Consider the following 16,251-nt stretch of genomic DNA (forward strand, 5'->3'; position numbering starts at 1 on the left):
TATTATATTATATTATATTATATTATATTATATTATATTATTATATTCCATCGCAGGGCCCATATTCATATTATATTATGAATGTTCTCATAATGCATTCATGGTTCTGTGGCACCATCTAGCGGTTGAAGGCAGCTACGGCTGTAAACCACCAGAGGGCGCTGTCCAACAATCATTGAACCGTCAGCTCAATGGCTCTCCTCTCGTCTCTGGCACCGGAAACCAGGACAAACCGAGCCTGTTCTGTTGTGTAACTGCACGTTTTGTAAGTAGTTTCTGTTATTGTCTCTTTGACAACAGACCTATTGTGTCCAGCGTCACACGCACAGTTAGAACATTGACCGAATAAATGTTCAACTGTGTTTAGTTGAACTGAAGTTGCTGGTTTGGTCGTTAAAGATGAACAGCTGATGATGTCCGGCTATCTGGTTAGCTTAGCAGGCTAGCCTAGCCACGTAAACAATGGCCCGATGTGAGAGAGTTAAATGTCCCTTTGTGCCTTCTACGTGGATGTTATACCCGTCTATTTAACCGCTTATTGTATGACACCAAAGGCAGGAACTCGGAAATAGTCGGACATCCTCTTCTTTGCTCACTCAAATATTTTTTCACGCATAATAACTAGCTTAAAATAGCTATACATAAATATGACGTATTCGTTAACTACGTAAAGTCAACTCACCGCTGTCATGACATCAGTCGCATTGCATGACTTTTTTCAGTTTAGTTTATGATTATTACAATACGGAGCCAGTACAACGAAATGTGCAGCGTAAGCAACACAACAGGTGCAATATTCACAATGTACTTCGATGCATGTGAAAGAAACAATTCAATGGTAGACAATGTTAATTAAATACACTCATCGGCTGCAAACAGAAATCTGGTTTTCTGCTTCAAGGTTTCAATGTGTTGTGCCATGAGCGTCCAGAGATTGTCCTCTGCATACCTTAGTTGAAACGAGGAATTATTTTAGGAATTACTGGATATTATTTCTTTCCAGACCATTCTCTGTAAACTGTATAGATGGTTGTGTTTGGATTTCCCAGTAGATCAGTACTTACTAAAATGATAAGAATTACCCCAATGTGACCCAACAATCATGAACCAGGGTTTAAAAATCACTTTTCGTCCCCATTCTGATTCTCCGTTTCTCATCTTTGTCATCTTCATCATCTTAAACTTGTGCTTAAATTTATTGGGTTACTGTCGTGATTGGCTGTAAACTATTTTCATTAATAAGCAGTTGAACAGTTGCACATTATTAAGTGATTACTATTGAGTGTAGGGTAAGTTAACATTTAAACTTTTGTTGGTTAACTGGCGATGCATGGCACTCTCTGATCCAGTCATTGTGTCTCTCATGGATAGGGGCTCAGAGTGGACAGTGGGTCTTACTGCAGTGTCTAATAACATCTGAATGACCCCCTGACTGACAACTATGCCTGTAGAGGGTTCAGAGGACCAGATACCCTCCTCATTCTCCAGCCCAGCCAGTGCTGCCCTCACCCCAGGAGGGACAGAGGAGGATGGAGCTGCAGGAGGATCAGGAGGCTGCTCTTTACCTGAAACCACTCAGGGCTCTGAGGCTGCTGCAGCCTATCCTGCCAACACTGGACCCGCAGAAAGCAACAGTGGTGAGCAATGCAACACTCTGCACTCACAGAGTAAATATTGTGAATCAGACATGCTTAAGATTTTATGTTTAACGCATGTGTTGTCGTCTGTGGTGTAGCTGGCAAGAAATCTGGGGCCTTGTTGCAGATCAACCGACAGCGTATCCAAGCAGCTAGTGCCAGCTCAGGAGCAGATGAACTTCAAGGCCTTGGTGTTGCTGTGTATGATCATGACATCCTTGAGCAAGGTGTCCTGCAGCAGGTGGATGAGGCAATACAGGAGGCCAGTGATGCTGCTGCTAAAGCTGAGGCTGCGAAGGAGTACCAGTCTGTGCTCGATGATGTCAGGTAAAAGACAATAAGTGCAGTAATAACAATACTCCTAATTTATAGATCATGCTACTCTTGGCAATGTCAAAAATATTTTCGCTTGTTGTATTAAAAGTTATCACCAACTAAATCTCATAAAATTTTCTTTCAACAATCTCTGTTTCAGATCTGTTACATTATCTCTGAAACAAGTTAACAAGATTATTGAACAGCTATCTCCCTACGCTGCTTCCAGCAAAGATATCAGTAGAAAGATTGAATCTGTCAAACGACAGAAAGAAAATAAGGTAAGATATGCTATACATGATAACATTAACATTGTAATGTTACATAAGTTTTTTCTTCTTCTTCCTTTGGCTTGTCCCTTTAAGGGTTACCATAGCAGATCACCTGCCTCCGTAATGTTACAATCAATATGCATAAATTACATATTGATCATGACTGTAACTACGTTGATTGTATCTGTTTAATTTAGGAAAAACAGCTGAAGAAAGTTAGAGCCAAACAGAAGCGACTTCAGGCCATTCTTGGAGGAGAGGACACCCAAAGGGTTGAAGCTGAGCTTTTGGCTGAGGATGATGAAGAAGAGGAAGGTGAGCTGTTTTTATTTTTGACTTGTGATTTCATTTCAATTTATTGACAAAAGATACTGTCAAAGCATGAGCATGTTTAGCAGCAGAAAAATGATGATCCAAAGAAACAATGAAGACAGCATTAATATTAATTTGAGTTATATTGGCCAATAAGTTTAAACTGCAACATTTCTTGTTTACAGAATTGTCAGAAATCCTTAAATATTTATAACCCCCAATAATAACAATAATAACAGTAATATATAAAAATTAATAATACCACTAATTTTGAGGTGGTTATAAAAAAGCTCATTGGTGGCACTTATCACTCTCACTACCATCAAAATACAAGGTTGTTAAAAAATGGTACTGTCATTTTAAAAAGACTCTATCTATCTTTTGTGTTGTTTCAGAAGCTGGGCCGTCCACTCTGGGCAGCATGCTCATGCCAGCTCAGGAGACAGAATGGGAGGAGCTTATCCGGAAAGGTCACATGACTCCTTTTGGAACCCGAATCCCTCAGAAAGAGGCAAAGAAGGAGCCTCGGAAAGTGATGCTTGTTGAGAATTCGGCCTTTGACCAGTACCTGAATGACCAGGCCAAGTTGGCTACGGAGAGGAAGAAAGTTCCTCCTTTAAAGAAGAAGAGGCCCTCGGGACTCAGTCCTGACAAGGGATCCATGGTAAAAACCAAAAGATATATTTCTTCTCCCAAGGATAAAAAATTAAAGAAGCGTATGCGGAAGCTCCAGATAACTGCTCTGAAGGCTCATCCCAAAGCTCGGGCTAAGGTTGAGCCTCAACTCTCTAAACCAAAGAGGAAGCTTCATACAGAGGGAGGGGAGACTGAAAGTGATGGGTCAGAGTATCTGCCCTCTGATGAAGTTGTAGATCCTGATGAAGAGGACAGAGAAGCCATGGAGGAGGGGTTTGGGGAGGAGGATGATGAAGACTATGAGTTAAAACCGTACAAAAGAAAAACTGAAGGGAGAACGAAGAAGAAAGGCAAGAAAAAGCAGGACAGTGAGGAAGAATACTGCCCCGAGAGTTCAGATGAAGAGGAGGGTCCGAAAGGTAAACAGATGAGATGCAAAGACGATGGAGACGTGGAATACTACAGACAGCGAATAAGGTATGACCCTGCTCTTGCTGCTTATTACCCCCCACTTAAACAAAAATTAAGCCAAATAAAATGTTTGTTGACTTTGTTCCCAATTTGTGCAGTGCAGGTTTTTACTTGGAATAGTGGTCAAATGCAGAGATGGAAAAAGTTTTCATCTGTAAGTCTTCTAAAGAGAATGTCTGTAAATTATGAACACTAGATTGTACCTTTAACTTCGCGTCTCATTTGTAATAGCAGCAGTGCAAATCTGCTATTGTTATTCCCAGTTTGCTGAGAGACAAGCAGTTGTATCCTGCTGGCTCCATAGTGCAGAAGGCGAGTTAATCCCAGATGAGATTGGCAGCTGTTTCTTGACTAAGCAAATTCACTCCCCGCTCTTCTTCCCTCTCTGCTCTCACACTGGCCTAATTATCCTCCTGCACATGGTTTTATACACTCACCCACTCTAATGCTCAAATTAATGGAAGAGCTGCCCTAATGAGATTTCATATTTATAGCTGCCAAATAAATTGTGTTGGCATGTGTCCTTTTTCTGCACTACATTGATTGAATGTCAATTCAACAGCATAGACATGGCATGGATGGTAAGGCAAGCTTACATGAGGAATGATATTATTAGAGCTGGTGGTATTTGTAGTTGGGTGGTGGGGTGGAGTGGGGGCAGAAAAGTGTAATTAACTGAACCAATGCTTAGTCTTGACTTAATTAGAGAGTGTGGTCTCCTAGGCCCAGCTAAAGGACCAGTTTCCGTGGCATGGTGACAGGACCAGGCCCAAATGAAGATGGATTCTTATCCTCTGCACCTCACACCTTTCTGGGGAACTCGCACTACTAATTGTCTGTATCAATCTTCATTTGCTGCATGACGACTGTGCCTCTAACTGCCCTCTCTCCTGCACTATTAAAGTGTTCTCCTTTACATTTCCCTTTTAGTTGTAGATGTTCCACCGCTCAACAGAGAAAAAAAAAACAACTTAAAAGACTTGCTGTCCGTACACCTATGTAGACAACTTAAAATGTATCACTGAGGGCTGTAGGTTCAAATATATTACCTACCCTGTTAAGATTTGTAGGTAATCAAACCTGACATGAATAGGATTGCAAGGTGCTGTAAACCACAAATAGGTCAAAAATGTCACAAGAAAACCAAACTGAAACAGTTTATGTAACACTTTTTTGAACTCTAAAACTAAGCAGTTGTATTTTTACTCTTCGTCTAAAAATTTTGTCAGCCTGTGTTTTACCAATGTTGAGATCTTCGCAGGAAAAAAAAAAAAATCTTTTTATAAGATAGATGTGCTGTAACTACATTATATGTAATTATTGTGTTAATAGGAGATGGAAGCGACAACGTCTTCAAGAAAGGGAGGAGAAGAGGCAAAGAGGTGAGGAGCTCACGGATGACAGTGATGCAGAGTTTGATGAAGGCTTCAAAGTGCCCGGATTCCTGTGGAAAAAACTTTACAAGTAAGTTTGAATCAAGGATTTAGAGATATCTTACAATCAGAAATGTTCTTGAATGGATGGCATTTTAAGAAGTGATTTGTGACCAAGAGACGTAAAGATAACTATTGTGTAATTGATGTAACTGTGTACTTTACTGGTACTGGTATATTACTCTTTGTTACTACGTTACTCCCTTCACTCTACCATGCATGATGAAATGACACTAATTAAATAAACCTTGTTTGAGCAAGACACTATAAACCTCATCTATTGACTAAAACTAATTTTGTCTGTTTTAAAACTTTTTTAATAATAACTCTGGGATCACTTTTAGTATAGCTGAGTTGTTAAAGGAGAACCCAGATTCTAATTTTAATTAAACAGCAATTAAACTCACCTTATGTATTATTATTATAATAATAATAATAATAATAATACTAATAATCTAATACTGAGTTAAATGCTGTACGAAATTAACTTTTTGCTTCCAAGCCAATTTTTTTGATTATTGCAGCATTTGGTAGGTATTGGGAAGTTTGCTCACACTTTTGAAAACTTCAGCAGAATGCTGATCCAGATTTAAGTTTAAATTTGGTCTTTTCAGGCCACCAAGTCAATTGTTTACTCCTTGCTGTCCATGGTTTCTGTTATTGGCATGTGAAGTTAGTGTATACATGTACATCACATTGTCAGGTACCAGCAGACAGGTGTGCGGTGGCTGTGGGAACTTCACTGTCAGCAGGCAGGTGGCATCCTGGGAGATGAGATGGGATTGGGTAAAACCATCCAGGTCATCAGCTTTCTGGCTGGACTGAGCTACAGCAAACTGAGGACCAGAGGATCCAACTACAGGTACACAACACACACGCAAACAAACTGTGGCCAGAGACTGTGTGTCTGTATGGTATGAATATTTGATTAGGTGGATATTTGCTTGAGAGTGTTCGTCTGAATTATTAAACATGTTTCAATTATCAGACTCTTCACTTTCTTACTGCAGGCATCACAGGAAACACTGACACTCTGTATGTGTGTGCATATGTGTGCGAGAAAGAGTGTGTTTGAGTAGAGTCAGTGTCCTCGTGAACACTTAGAGTGAATTTTGGACTCATAAAGTGGAAGCGGAGCAGGTGTGGGGCAACAAATCAACCGTGGAAAATATGAGGAAGTAATTTGTTTTTTTACCCCACAAACGACACACATGCACTTAGAAGGTGGAGCTTCGCTGATGGTCAATACTCTGTCTGCTATAGACGCCCACAAATTGATTGCTTGCAAACTCAATTATGGTCCAGTATCAATAGCTTCCACCAGGCAGAGGTTCATACCAGCCCATTAGTGTCTCTTTGTGTTTGTTTGTGTGTGTGTTTGTGTTTGTTTGACAGAGCTCTTGTAAATCGTCACAGAGGAGCTGAGCATGTGGTCGTGCACCTCCTTTGAGTCATTTGTTTGGTTCAGAGAATGAGTGGTGCAGCAGAAATAGACTTTGTGTTTGGAAAGTTGGCTTCTGCTGTTTCATAATTATACAAAATGCATCACATATAAATTATTAAAAGCCTTTATTTTTTACACATTTCCATGCAGTACGACCGATTTATTCTTGTTACACATCCTTAATTTTGGGAATAAAGTCTCAACTGTGTGTTTGTTTTCAGGTACGTTGGTCTTGGACCTACAGTCATTGTGTGCCCAGCTACAGTCATGCACCAGTGGGTGAAGGAGTTTCACACCTGGTGGCCACCTTTCAGAGTAGCTGTTCTACATGAAACTGGCTCCTTCACCAGCAATAAGGTAGATGCATGTTTGTATGTTGGATTTTCTAATTCATAATTCATTTTTTTTCCCTCTGGGGGGCACTAGAGATCTGTGTATATAGCATTACCCTCTAACCTTCTCACATCTCTGCTCAGAATACATTGACAGAGATGCTCTACATGAAAACTCTTAAAAGCACAACATTTGAGACAAGGCAAAGAAATACACTGATGGTCTCGTTTTTGTTCTGCCTGCAGGAAAAGCTCATTCCAGAGATAGCATCATGTCACGGAATCCTAATTACCTCATATTCAGCTGTGAGAAATATGCAAGACACCTTACAGCGATACGACTGGCACTACATTATACTGGATGAGGGCCATAAAATCAGGAATCCAAATGCTGGGGTTACCACTGCTTGCAAACAGGTACTTTTAACACGCATGTGGTTTAATCACAGCACCTGAAGGGTTCAGTCAGTAATGGCAAAGAAAAGAAGCCGTTTACTGCCTTTCATTCTGATACTGTAAAATAAACTTCCCTCTCTCTCTCTCCAGTTTCGCACTCCCCACAGGTTCATCCTGTCGGGCTCTCCCATGCAGAACAATTTAAAGGAGCTGTGGTCTCTGTTTGACTTTGTCTTCCCCGGCAAACTGGGGACATTACCTGTGTTCATGGAGCAGTTTTCTGTGCCAATCACCATGGGAGGATACAGCAATGCTTCACCTGTGCAGGTACTGGACACTTTTCAACTATGGAGGTGATGAGTAACAGTAAGAAGCACAACCTCACATTAAGGGGACAGTTCAATTTTTTGGTTGTATGTGTAATCAGGGACATCAGGGACATCAGGGACAAAAACAAGTTTCAACCACGTAAGATATCTTAGTAATATTTGTTGCATTTGGATTTACCTAAGAGGCACAAACTTACCAAGCCAGGCAGCAATAGTTTAGCAGCTCCTGTGTCCCAACATTCATTTTCTCTATATGGACTATTTTGCAGAGTAAACACTTACAAACTCCTTCCAGCAGGAAAAGGCTGTGTATCAGTGTGATAAAAGGCAGAGCTATTCTTAAGATATTGTAAACTTAAGCAGGAGTGGATTTTATTTGGCAAACCTTTTGTTTAGTGGTTGAAATAGTTTGTGAGAGTAGGTGGGTTCATGAAAATTCCAGTGTGCCAGGCGGAGTCAGCGTTAATTTTATGTCAATACCTCACACAACCTCATTTCAAAAAACCTGTGCTGTCACTTTTGCATATTTTTATTAGATAATGGCTAAGGAGAACTTGGGTGTTATGACCTACATAATAAGTACCTAAGATACCTAATAAGTAGGATGTGCATATCTCGATCTAATGTTGAAGCTTAAAAGAAAGAAAGAAGTCAGAGTAATAAATAGGCCAAAAAAAACAACATGATTTATTTCCACTGTGGTCCATAGTGAATAATAGAAAGGCTAGAAATAAGATGCATACAACATAGCATCTTCATTTAATATAGAAACTAAAATACTAACCGTAGCACAGGGAGGGAGCAATGAGAGGCTAAAGTGTCACTTGATGACACTATTCATACAAATGCATGTACGCACAATTTTTGAGAGCTGGATGGAAGCAGGTCAGAAGAAGAGAGAGGAACAACAGAGCTATTAAGTGCAGTGCAGGATAATGTAGGTCCATGCAAAGGAACTTCAGTGGATCCCTAGTGTGTGTGAGAGAGGGAGAGGCTAAAATGGAGAGCCAGTGAGCTAAATTGTAGCCCTTTGTCATTAGTGTTCAATCGTTAATAACCCACTGACTGTATGGATTTAATTATTTAAGCCGGCTATTGATGCTTCTTCCGCTGTCGATAATAAAAACCTTTACTAATTATTAATGTTATTAAATGGTCAGAGAGGGCTAAGCTCTGCTGCCTTATTCTCCTCTTGAAATTGTCAGGGCAGCAAACAGGCCCTTGGCTGATGTTCCTGTGTATGCATGAGCAGATGTGTGTGAAAATGTGTGTGTTTTTGGGTGGGGCTGGGTGAGCATGTGGGTGGGGGATCAATTAAAGAAGCGTGCATTTGCACCCCCATGTGAATCCACTCAGCAGCTTGTGCAGGGATGTACCTGGATCATCTGTTGACCTCCTCTCCTTTTCCACACTAACCTCCACTGAGCCCTAAATCCCACCATGATATAGTCCCCTCCAGCTTTGCTGAGGCTGTCTTTGATCTCTCTGTGGACCCCCATTGGGTTAATGTTTAAAGGCTAACTGGACTTTAGCACTGACTCTGGATAAGGTGTAGCAGGTCATTTATAGTGGGGCTCCTAGCATGGGGTGGGGTTGAGTGTTTCGAAGACTCCCCTTCTGTTTCCTACAGAGCCAGCCAGTAGTAGTGATGAAAGAGGAGGGCTCTGTCCCTAGAGACCGACAGCACTCCGATCAATGTTTAATGGCTCTTTCTGCTGAGAGGGACAGTCTTAAGGGATGTGATGATAGAAGGCAGAAGAGGGGCTAAACGACAACTCTGCCTCAAGAAACATGCTCGCTGATAGGTGTGAGAGCTTCTTGTGAATCCTGCCTTTGTTTCAAAGCGGTTGCTGTGCGCTAAAACTGCTGTTGATTTTTCCAGGTCCAGACAGCGTTTAAGTGTGCATGTGTGCTGAGGGACACCATAAATCCTTACCTGCTCAGAAGGATGAAGGCAGACGTCAAGGCCAATCTCTCCTTACCTGACAAAAATGAACAGGTATTCATCACACTCTGAAGACATTTGACCCTGTTCTAAGTGTTGTACAGCCTCTCACGCCGGGATCTCTTGACTGGGGAGGTGTTTATCTGATTGGATGTGACTTTATGTGCCATGTCTAAGGAGTATTTGATGAATGTGCGTGGCCCCTGTCAGGTGAAGCCAGCTAATAAAGTCCTAGTAAAGTAAAAGGAGCAGGTATTCATTAAGGTGGCTAGTCTCTGGTCTATCCCCGTGGCTGACGCTGGTTGACTCCTCAGTCCACTTCAGCTCATTAAGTTAGTCCCTGAGGAGAGCAGTGGCCCCAAAAACACAAAGCTTCCCTCTAATTTCTCCTCTTCACACTGCACTTCATCAAGGGGCTTTAAAACGGATGCTCACTTCTCATTACACACTCGCATGTTTACACTTCCCTGTGTTTGTGTGTGTGTGTAGGTCTTGTTTTGCAGATTAACAGAAGATCAGCGGCAGGTGTATCAGGGCTTCTTGGATTCCAAAGAGGTCTACCAGATACTAAATGGAGACATGCAGGTAAGCCTTCATAGTTAAAGCATATTCATTTGTACTTCATCATCTGTGTGTTGAGGCAAAACTCCTTATTCATTTTTACTTCCCTGACTGTTGATATTTGTGTATATGTGTGTGCACTCTTGTATACAGGAAGATGATCATTGGTATTTACATTTCTTTGCCATGTTAATTTTGTTCAACTACTAACTGCGTGACTTTAGTATTCTTTAAGCCGCTCTCTTTAAGAGGGTTGTGCAGTTTGTCTTCTCACATTAGCCAGACCCTGGAGAGAGACTTGACCATTTATCACCACTGACCAAATGGATGTGGTTTGAGAGCTGGGAGTCACCACACCACAACACAACGCACACACACCCTTACAAACATATTCAGTGGTCACTCTCAGTCCATTAACCACCATTACTAATGCAGTGACCATTGGGCCTTCATCTAGGAACACAGCCTTTATTGTCCGTAAATAAATTATGTAACTCCTTCCTGTACGCTAAAGTAAATGAGTTTATTTGTTTAAAGGTGTAATGCTATAAAATGCACTAAAACCTATCAACTTTTCACACCAGTTTTGTGTCCATGAAAGTACTAACCTTGCCTCCATTTTCTCATATTCTTTTGGTGCCGTTTAGGTATTTTCAGGCTTGATAGCACTCCGTAAGATCTGTAACCACCCCGACCTTTTCTCGGGCGGCCCCAAGATACTGAAGGGAATCCAAGAGGACCAGCTGACTGAGGAGGAACACTTTGGGTTTTGGAAACGCTCAGGGAAACTTATAGTGGTGGAGTCACTGCTGCGTCTCTGGTTCAAACAGAACCACAGAGTCCTGCTCTTCACTCAGTCAAGACAGGTCAGGAAACATTGCTCTGATTCACTGTAATATACACATACTGTGTATTTGTGTGTATTTTCTGGCTTACTACAATCCATGTGCTTGTAAACCATGTGTGTGTGTGAGAGAGTGAGTGGGAGAGAGAGGCCCCAGCTGTTGCAGTCAATACCAATGAGATTATACCTCAGAGGAAACCTGAGACCCTCCCTGTCGGTATCTCTGTCCATGTAATATTAATCTGCTCTAATCCTTTTAGCGATAATCCAAACCTCAGCCCGTCTTTCCTTCTCTCTGTCTTTCATTTGCTCACTGTCTGTTTATTGTCTCCTGTCTTTTCCAGATGTTGCACATCTTGGAGGTGTTTGTGAGGGAGAATAACTACACGTACCTGAAAATGGACGGCACTACCACGATAGCTTCCCGACAGCCGCTCATAGCTCGCTACAACGAGGTAAGGATTAGTCATCCCTAATGGCTCTGAGTGTTTCCCATGAAAATCCTATCCTGAGGGACGAAAATGCTTCATGAAACCCTCCTCACCCTGAGGTGGAAACACTCATTGATGACAATCTGTTGTTCAAACAGAAAGATCCTTTATTGTCACAGTATTTAAATGCACATATGTTGTAACATTGCGAAACAATTTGAATCAGGGGAATTACTGTGTAATTTAAAATCAAATTTTACGATGTATAATATCAACTTGATTTTGTTTTACCTGTGGGCCGGCTCAAATAACCAAAAATGTATTTTATTATATTTTATTTTATTTTATTCACCTGGTTATGTGACCCTAAAGTGTTCAAATCAAATTGATTATACAACTATGGACAGTTATTATTCATTAATAACTGACTTTTGTTCCCTTTGCCTTTTATTTCCTTCAGGATAAATCCATATTTATTTTCTTGTTGACCACTAAAGTTGGAGGTCTGGGAGTCAATCTGACAGGAGCCAACCGAGTCATCCTCTATGACCCAGACTGGAACCCCAGCACTGACACACAGGTCAGACATGCATACACACTCACAATAATTAAAATAAAACATTTATGTGAGCATAGGGTTATTTGTAAGATTGCATTTCCCATTTTATTCGGTGGGTTTTAAGGTTTTATGTTTAAATTAATTGTGTTGTTTGCAGGCAAGAGAGAGAGCGTGGAGAATTGGTCAGACACAGCAAGTGACAATTTACAGACTGCTGACTGCAGGGACCATTGAGGAGAAAATCTACCACAGGTCGGCCAACGGTTGTTTTCATGTTTGGATTTGCTTCTGTACATGTGTTATACATTTAATCACAGAACTTAATAGGAAAGGAGAGATTTAAATAAATCCTTTGCTTGCTTTTGTGCTTTCTCTCACCCATTCTTCCATTTTATTTGCCTTTCCATTGACTTAACACATTCATGAATATTGGTAACCATGTTCATTGACATGACTAATTGCTCACATCACTGTTGTACTTCCACTATCCCAGTTCTCAGTAATTGAAAAGCTTTCCTGCATCATTAAATGGCCAATCTAGGACTTCTAAACCATCGCTCTGTTTGGTTTGTGTCTGCAAAGTGCTTTCAGAAAGCAAGTTGGAGGAACTGCAGGGATTCTATTTTGATACCTACAGTTGTGCGGTTAACTAATTTTCTCATCCATCAGCTAAACTACTCTGTGGTGGCACAAGGATTAAAGTTGCCTGCTGAGGTAAAATGCCAAATTATACACAAGCATCTAATTCTGTATTTTATATCTTGTTTTTCAGGCAAATCTTCAAACAGTTTCTGACCAATCGTGTTCTGAAGGACCCCAAACAAAGACGGTTCTTTAAATCAAACGACATCTATGAACTCTTCACCCTGACTGACCCCGATGGATCTCAGGGAACAGAGACCAGCGCCATATTTGCAGGTTTATACGGACAAATAGCCACAACATTAATACCTGTTTGTTTGTATATCTCTCTTAAGTGTATATATTTCCCACAAAAATAACAATAACAATTTACCATTCTTTTATCATAAACAGGTACAGGTTCTGATGTCAAGGCACCTAAGAAAACAGAGAGACCAAAGCCATCACACACATTGAACCATGCACATAAACACTCCTCAGCTACCTGGAGTGAAAGCGGTGCAGACAGCAGACACTCCTCAGCTAACATGACTGCACTAAGGGATGGAAATCCCTCTCTGTGCAGTACAAGCTCTCAGGGTAAACTGAATGTCCCGGCAGGAAGTCAAAGCACCAACCAGAATGCTGTGGATGTAAACCCAAATATCTCAACATATATGCAGCGCACAGGACAAAATAATAGAGAGTGGGGTGCAGCCAAAGCAGCCGTCAAGAACTCAAACTCTACCAGAGACTCTGCTTTGACTAGTCCGCAGAAACACAGGGAGAAGAGGAAGCACTGTGACTCCGCCAACAAACACAAACACAAGCATAAGAAACACAAACGATCTCATGACGCTCGGTTTGAAGGCCAACGCATCTCTCACTTGGTGAAGAAAAAGACCTTCAATAAAGCAGAGAATGAAGACAATGGTACAGGAGAGGAGAAGAAATCGGACGATTATGTCTTAGCGAAGCTCTTCAAGAAATCTGGTGAGGTTTTGTTTGTGCACCAGCCCCATCTGTTAAAGCACATATCGTTTCAGTCTTGGAAAACAATGAGACAATATTGTTGTTGTTGTTTTCTTCAGGGATCCACAGTGTAATGCAGCATGACTCCATCATCGAGTCCTCTAACCCCGACTACGTTCTTGTGGAGGCAGAAGCCAACAGGGTGGCCAAAGATGCCCTGAAAGCTCTTAAGGTTTCTCGCCAGCGATGTAGACAGTCCTTCAGTAGACCGCCTCCTCCACCTGCGAGGTACACAGTCATTCCTGTACTGGCATTGTTGTGAGCTTTACTTTTCTCAGTAGAAATAATAAATACCCCTCTCAATTGTATTCGATTGTTTAGAAAACGGTTTGGTCAAAAGAAGAATTCTCTTCTGGCTGCACCCTCTGTGCAGTCTGCCCCTCTGCCCACTAAATGCAAGGTAACAGTATTCTTATTAATAAAATATGTTCTGTGTATCGTACGCATTTGTAACGTGATGATGATTCAATCTGTTTCTTCCCTCAGGATGCTGCTGTCGTAAAAAAATCAGTGTCAAAGAAGCCTGGTTCAGGAGCTCTCTTCAGTGGGGAGTGTACAGAGAGCGGCTCAAACTCCACCCCACTCTCCTCCTCCTCCCTGCTGGCCAAGATTAGAGCCCGCAATCACCTCAGTATGCCCTCGTGCCAAAGAGAAGAAGAGGAAGACGAGGATGTGTCCGCCGCTCCGGGAAGGAGCTCCCCTCCAGCTCCGCCCACCCAGCATGACGAGCTGCTGGTCGATCTGCGCAACTTTGTAGCCTTCCAGGCGAACGTGGACGGACAGGCTACGACTCAGGAGGTGCTGGGGTATTTCCAACCACGTCTCACCAAGGAACAGGCTCCTGTCTTCAGAGAGCTGCTCAGGAGCATCTGTGACTTCCATAGGACTTCAGGTCAGGAGGGAATGTGGAGGTTGAAGGAGCATTTCCACTGAGTGAAACACAGAAGGAAGTGGAGCAAAAGACTCGACTGTGACTCATATGTACACATGAGCCAGTCGTGTTCAAGCTAACGATATCTTTGTCAGCATATGTCAAATGAAGAGCTGTATAAAAATGCAAAAAATGAGCCACACAAGGATCAAATGGATACTTTGTATATTGAAGATTGTTATTGATGAAGCCAGTTTACTGTCAGGTTAAGCTGATTAAGTCATTAGTTAATGATCTATTTACTGACAAATTAAGGGAAAACCAGTTGCAATGACTAATTTATTTCACCTTGTTTTGAGTTTCTGTTGAATGTACTTGTTCATACTTGAATTATCTTCTTTTTTATTGTTATTTGTCTCCAAGTTAAATCTAACCTGTAGTTCTGATTCACTCCATCATACGTTTACTTTCCAACAATGTCAACTCATTACGAAATCACATGTCATAGTGTAAATATGACCAAATCACCTCAGGGTTGGTGGATTTTTATCATGACTGACTTTTCTTTAACTGTGAACCCTAAAGTATTTGTTAATTCACTATTATTGTGGAGGGAGTTAATGCCAGGTGTAGTTATTTAGGAGCATATTTTATAAATATATGAAAACAAAATGAAATTCACTGAGGTGGCCTGCATATGTTATATGCAATAAATCTTTAAAGCTGCCAGTATGTTCTCTCTCTGTTTTCTTTGAATTACAGATTAGGAATAGAGTCAAATATGTAGTTGTTAAAGGAGAAGTAAATGATGAATTGTGTGTGTAAATGTCAGTATTTACTGGTAACGGTGCAGGGAACAATAGATATTGACGTTTAATTCAATTTCTTATATTAAAAGATGATGCTAACTCGGAGAGATCTTTTCACAATTTCATTTGAGTGTGGAGGAAAAAAAGATAACTGTTGTAATCATGTTGCAGTGGGACCTAAAACCTTAAAAAAGTTGTATAATTGTAACCAGTGGAGATGAGACGGTGTTATTTCATTTATTCATTTCAGTAATCATCAGAGGGAGGAGAGGAAAGGCGCTGACAGGAGACACACACACACACACACACACGCACGCACTTCAGGCCTGCACTCTTGTCAGAGTTGTCTAGACCAGATATTGGGATAAAGTTATCAACCGTTATTTGATTTCAATTTTCTCCACGCACCTCACCGAGGTCATAATAACAACTTTATTTTCAGTGGTGCATAAATTAATTACGCGCATTTAATAACTAAAATATCATTATATTCCCCCTTTAATAACATAAACGCTGCACGCCAGGGAAACCCTTAATAGCGCGGGGCCCTGTAACTGGCCATTATCCGCCTGTAATGATATTACAGAACCAATTACGCGCCATTAGAAGGGATTTTCTGCACTTTATGTGGTTTAGTTCAATCCCGCACTCCTCTTCTAAATTTCAGCTGCTTCTCGAAGCCTCATTTTGCCTCCACCTCAGAGACGCATGGCGTCTGCGCTCTTTCGTCCCAGATGCGCTTTAAAACTAATTGAAAGGGTCCCGCAGCACATCATTTATCTGAGGAAGCGTAATAAATCGCAGGACCCCTTGCTGTGAACAAAATCAAAAATTTGGCCTTGTGAGTGTTCAACATGCGCAACCCCTTGTAAAGTGGACCCCCTAACACACCCTGACGAGCAATTAACCCACCCGACAGTCAATCTAAAACCCAAAAGCAGTCATCCTCCTTTTTTTAATATATGAAAGAACCAAATAAAAAAGTGCAGCGAGTATGTGTG

At 41.2% G+C, this 16,251-nt stretch overlaps 1 protein-coding gene across 1 annotated transcript; it reads left to right on the forward strand.

Annotated features, from left to right (window-relative positions):
* Window positions 1–202: 202 nt before the first annotated feature.
* ercc6 (excision repair cross-complementation group 6) lies at window positions 203–15,170 on the forward strand. The gene is made up of 22 exons (XM_044045944.1): window positions 203–265; window positions 1,372–1,637; window positions 1,736–1,964; window positions 2,113–2,233; window positions 2,422–2,539; window positions 2,932–3,649; window positions 4,976–5,107; window positions 5,780–5,938; window positions 6,742–6,877; window positions 7,099–7,269; window positions 7,399–7,575; window positions 9,460–9,576; window positions 10,012–10,107; window positions 10,731–10,949; window positions 11,272–11,382; window positions 11,819–11,938; window positions 12,075–12,169; window positions 12,690–12,835; window positions 12,953–13,531; window positions 13,630–13,798; window positions 13,892–13,970; window positions 14,057–15,170. Exons 2-22 carry the CDS (start codon window positions 1,442–1,444, stop codon window positions 14,501–14,503), a joined length of 4,335 nt encoding a protein of 1,444 aa, XP_043901879.1. The 5' UTR covers window positions 203–265; window positions 1,372–1,441; the 3' UTR covers window positions 14,504–15,170.
* The last annotated feature ends 1,081 nt before the right edge of the window (window positions 15,171–16,251 follow it).

The sequence above is a fragment of the Solea senegalensis genome, linkage group LG15, assembly GCF_019176455.1.
Source record: "Solea senegalensis isolate Sse05_10M linkage group LG15, IFAPA_SoseM_1, whole genome shotgun sequence".
Lineage (NCBI taxonomy): Eukaryota > Metazoa > Chordata > Actinopteri > Pleuronectiformes > Soleidae > Solea > Solea senegalensis.

What these genes read in the sequence shown, in the direction of transcription:
- ercc6 (XM_044045944.1), top strand. Translation starts at nt 1,442, where the DNA reads ATGCCTGTAGAGGGTTCAGAGGACCAGATACCCTCCTCATTCTCCAGC. An exon ending in ACCCGCAGAAAGCAACAGTG is followed by an intron (nt 1,638 to 1,735) that starts GTGAGCAATGCA and finishes TCTGTGGTGTAG; the next exon opens with CTGGCAAGAAATCTGGGGCC. An exon ending in TACTACAGACAGCGAATAAG is followed by an intron (nt 3,650 to 4,975) that starts GTATGACCCTGC and finishes TTGTGTTAATAG; the next exon opens with GAGATGGAAGCGACAACGTC.